The sequence below is a fragment of the Varanus komodoensis genome, unplaced genomic scaffold (genome assembly GCF_004798865.1).
Source record: "Varanus komodoensis strain SLA01 unplaced genomic scaffold, ASM479886v1 scaffold400, whole genome shotgun sequence".
NCBI lineage: Eukaryota > Metazoa > Chordata > Lepidosauria > Squamata > Varanidae > Varanus > Varanus komodoensis.
In genome coordinates, this window is record NW_025335943.1 from 3,418 (window position 1) to 8,245 (window position 4,828).

At 43.4% G+C, this 4,828-nt stretch overlaps 1 protein-coding gene across 1 annotated transcript; it reads right to left on the reverse strand.

Annotated features, from left to right (window-relative positions):
* Positions 1-899: 899 nt before the first annotated feature.
* On the reverse strand, positions 900-2,097 carry LOC123029748 (vomeronasal type-2 receptor 26-like). The gene has a single exon (XM_044443024.1). It carries the CDS (start codon positions 1,800-1,802, stop codon positions 900-902), a length of 903 nt encoding a protein of 300 aa, XP_044298959.1. The 5' UTR covers positions 1,803-2,097.
* Between the last annotated feature and the right edge of the window lie 2,731 nt (positions 2,098-4,828).

Sequence of the window (4,828 nt, forward strand, 5' to 3'; positions counted from 1 at the left end):
CATAGATTTTTAAAAGGTACCTATTTATGCAAAAACTGAGACCTCAATTTTCCAATCATGGGTAAAATAAAATGGGAGAGGACAATAGTTTAAAAGAAAAGAAAATTCAGCAAAATAAAGAAATCTAAATTTAGCCCATTCTCAGATAAAATTGAAGGCAAATAACAAGTGCTTGCTTGTACAAAAGCATCTTCCCAAGAAAGGTCAATCTAACAACAGCACAATGACCAGGAAAGATCCTTCATATGTCCTTCTTCTGACAAGAAGTGTCCATTGAGACAAGTTTGGGTGGTTAAAGACAATCCTTCAGAACGTCAATACTTTCTTTTCATGAGATTCTGCCTGCTATTTAGCTCAGGCCTCACTAAAATGATGAAGCATTTTGGGAAAAGGTGCTGGCAATTCAAGGTGCTGGTTATTATCTATAAAGCCTTTAATGGCTTGGGACCAGGATACCTAAAGAAACACCTTTTTCCCTAATTGCTTTCCTGCCCCCTGAGATTGGCAACAGAAACCCTCCTCTGGGAACCCTCTGTGAAATATATTAGGAGACAGAGTACCCGGAGGAGGGCCTTCTCTTCAGTGGCACCCTCTCTATGGAATGCGCTCCCCAGAGAGGTCCACCTGGTGCCATCATTATATGTTTCTCAGCACCAGGTTAAGATCATTTTATTTAATCACTATTTTAGTAAGTTTTAATATTGAACTGCATTATTGTATTTTATTAATTGCAGCCAGAGTGGGTCGTCAATTCATTTATGCTGCTAGCCATCCAGAGATGTTAGTAATTGGACGGCATACATATTTTATAAATAAACAAATAAATCCATGCGAAAACCAAATATTCTACACTGGGCCCTCATACTGAGGGCATCTCCTCCTTCAGCCATCCACCTGTTTCATTGGAGTACATGAGTCTCTTCAATAGATGACAGGGTTTGGGTGGTCAAAGTAAACCCTTCAGACGATTGAAACTTTCTTTTCATTAGGTGCTGTCTGTTGTTCAGTTCAGGCCTCACCACAATAATATAGCATTTGGGAGCAGGTCCTTTTGCGCTCAGGTATGTTGGAACAAAGGACACCCACACACTGCAGAAGACCAACATGCTGAAGATGATGAACTTGGCTTCATTAAAACTATCTGGTAACGTCCTGGCTAGGAAAGCCACACAAAAGCTGACAATGGCCAAGAAACCCATAAAGCCCAGGACACAGAAGAACATGGTGACGGACCCTTCATTACATTCCAGGACTATCTTGTCAGCCGTTGAATTCATGTCAAAAGCTGGGAATGGGGAAGAGGTTGTGAGCCACACAGCACAAATACTGGCTTGAATAAGAGAGCAAGACAAAACAATGGAGCTTGACATGCTTTTCCCCACCCATTTCCTCATCCTGGACCCTGGCTTGGTGGCCATGAATGCCAGGACCATGATGACGGTTTTGGCCAACACACATGAAACTGGCACTGAGAAGATGATGCCAAAAGCAGTTTGTCGAAAGAGACAGGTCAGCTTGTCAGGTCGACCAATAAACAGGAAAACACAAAGAAAGGAGAGCAGTAGGGCAATGAGGAGTATGTAGGTGAGATTCCCATTGTTGGCTTTGACTATGGGAGTCTCCTGATGCTTGATGAATATTCCAAATACGAAAAGTGTGAGAAAAGAAAAAGAAAGAGCAAATCTGGCCAAAATGACCCCCAAAGGTTCCTCATAGGACAAGAAAGTTATAGCCTTTGGAATGCAGGAGTCTTTTCTCTGGTTTGCATAATGATCTTCTGGACATTGAGAACAATCATCCATGTCTGAAAAATAAATGAGGGCCTTCTAAATTTGGCAGGCCATGCTGGTGGTGGATTATGGAAATCAAGCCCCTGGCTTATATAGCTGTGAGGAAGGGAGTGGCAAAGGAGCTAAAACCTACACTGATGTTCTTTTCCAAGAATTCAGAACTTCCCCTTGGTGCTTAGCTTGGTTTCACTAAACTAGTTGAGCTGTGCATGACCCCCACTTGCGCAAGCAGCAACCTTCTTCCACATCAGCTGCAGCTTCCCAGAAGGTGGCTGTATGTGGCCCAGAAGAGGAATGCCACTTTCCTGGAGGTTGCTGGGGCCACATTGCTTGCAAACTCTCCATGACCAGCCTTCTTCAGGACCAGTTCTGCTCAAGTGGCAGGACCTCCTGGTGGATGAGAGCATGTGGATTGTGCAGTACATGGGGCTCAATTCCTGGCAGGTGCCCCATAAATGTTGGGCACATTTCCCAGTAACTCGGAGCCTGGGCTATTGCAAAGAGGGTGGGAGTCCCAGGAGCCCAGGGTATCCAAGCCATGCCCACCACTGGGCAGATGCCTCACAAATCCCTATGGGAAACATTCTGAGACACAAGAGGTATGGTGTTCACGCAGGCCCAAACATGTGCTGCATCTCTGCCTATCCACTTTAAAACAAAACACCACAAAGTCCTCCATGCATGGTCCCTCTTACCCTTCATGCTGGAAATCTTGCCTTCTGGACAGGGAAAGCAATTGTAGCAGCAAAATGGCTTCCCTTCCTTTTTTTTCTTGCTGAACCCTTCATTGCAATAGGAATTACACAAAGAAAGTGGCTGCACCTGTTGGTCAGTTAGCAAGGGGAACATCTCAGCTTTTACTCCATTCTGTTTTGTGAGTTCAGTTTGCTAAAACATCTTCTCTTGTAAACCCTGCTGACAGCTGTCCTCACAGAAACCACAGTGGTGTTATTTCCTAAGGGTTCTAAATATGGAAAGGCTGTCACAACCTCCCCCATTATGGGAGTTCGTTCCCATATCAAACTACATGCAAATTTTAGATCTGTGCTCTATATTTCCATGAAAGTATTCACTTAATCACAACTGTTCTTCCTGGGTTAGGACTACAGGTAAGCTGTGGTCCTTGGGAGAGCTGCATTGGGAGCATAGCCCTACAGTTTTTGCCTTCTGAAATAAGAGCCATGCCTATGACTTTGGGTGGGCAAATCCTACTGGGAATGTGCCCCTCCCAGCCATAACACAATGCACAACAAGTGAAAGGGGAGTGATCTTGTGGGCTCATTGAAAGTAGGGGAGACATGGATGTGCTCCTGTTTGAGAACATGCCTTCCACATGGCAAAACAAAGGTAGACTCTTTTGAAAAACATCTACTGCGGTGAAGTGATAAGGTGGACCTTTGGCCACGTGTTGGTCATCCCTGAGGTCTCACCTCCCCTGGTATCAAAAACTGAGGGGGCATGAAGATCAGAAATAACTGAACATAGAATGGTACCTGAAGCTAGTATAAAGTGGGGGAAAATCCTTGTTTTTAAACACATGTTGATGCCCAGTAGAAGGTCTTAAAGTCCTTCTGTTTTCATTTAGAACAAACATTGTGACACAATTACAGGTTATTTCAAGAACCACAGAAGGTGGTCCACTCCAGAGATAGCCAGAGGGCTGTAATGTCAGATCTGTATCAAGACAGCATCACTCCTTCTGCTTGCTTTGGTGAAATGAATGGAGAGGTATTTGCACATGGAATTAGGCCCTACTGAAGCTAGGCCAGGTGATGGAATCCTCTTCAATTCTGAACACCTTGTCTGCAGGGGCCCAGGGGTCAATTCTGCCAACTCTGACTCTGAGAAAAGACTGGTTGGGGAATGTCACCCAGTTGATAATATCAAATCCAGCTATCAGTTCCCCATATCTGTCAAAGGAAATCTTATCCCCTGCAGTGTTGTTGAAACAGACACTTCTGAGAAAACGGAGGAGCTAAATGGGGATGGAAGAAGGACACAAATGTTTGTAGAGTTATGTTTACAATCATGCAATAAAACAATGGACTGAGGTTCAGAGGCTTTGATTACCTGGGTGACTGGCTTCCTTCAGGCTACTTCTGATATTGTTTTGTGAATACGCACTTACAATGCTGCATTTTATCACAATAAGCAAATTACTGAGCAATGCCAGCAACAAGAGACCTAAGAGATCAAATCAAGACAAGATCCATTCTGGCTTTGCACTAAGGAATATTAAAAACAAAATGGAAGGAGGCAGAGGAGAATAGCTGATGCGGAGATAGAGTCCCCTTGTAGATATTCTTGTCAGGTTCTTTCTTTTCACATACTACATTGCTTAGCTTAGGAAACCCATATTCTGTACATTGTAGTTTGGCAACAACTTGATGGCACTTAGAAGGACCAAATAGAAAGATCATCTCAATCTTGCAAATACTGATCTAAATTCAAAATGACAGATGACATTAGAACATAGACATAGATACATAGAAACAGAGCAAGTCAGAAGGGGTCTCCTTTGCCATCTAGTCTGACTCCCGGCTCCATCGGGCTCTGCTCACGAGAGAGGAGAACTTTTAATTTCAGTTTGCTTCTCTGCTTGCTTTTTAAAAATATTCACATTTCAGATGCCATATTTAGAAAGGAAAGAACTAAAAATACTGCAAGTGAAGGAAAAAGCTGGAAAGCTTTCCTAAACCAGATACTTCTGTTGGGACCTTCCTTCTAGTCTGGTTGCTGATGGATACTGCAATCTCCAACAGGGGTAAGATCACCAATCTGTCTTATGCATTACCTGCCATGCTTCCCATGTGTGAATTTTTTTCCTTCCTCCATCTGCCATTTTTCTTTGCCTGATGCTGGATGGCTGCATTGACTGCAAAGCATGTGCCACTGCATAGACAGCATTGTAGATGCTATAGCTGTGGCAATTCATGCTCACTTCAAAGACAGATGCAGACTCCTCTTAGTGCATTTAGTCATGGCTAACAAATTTGATAAGCCTGGGTGGAAATGATACTTAATTAACTTTCCCTGGA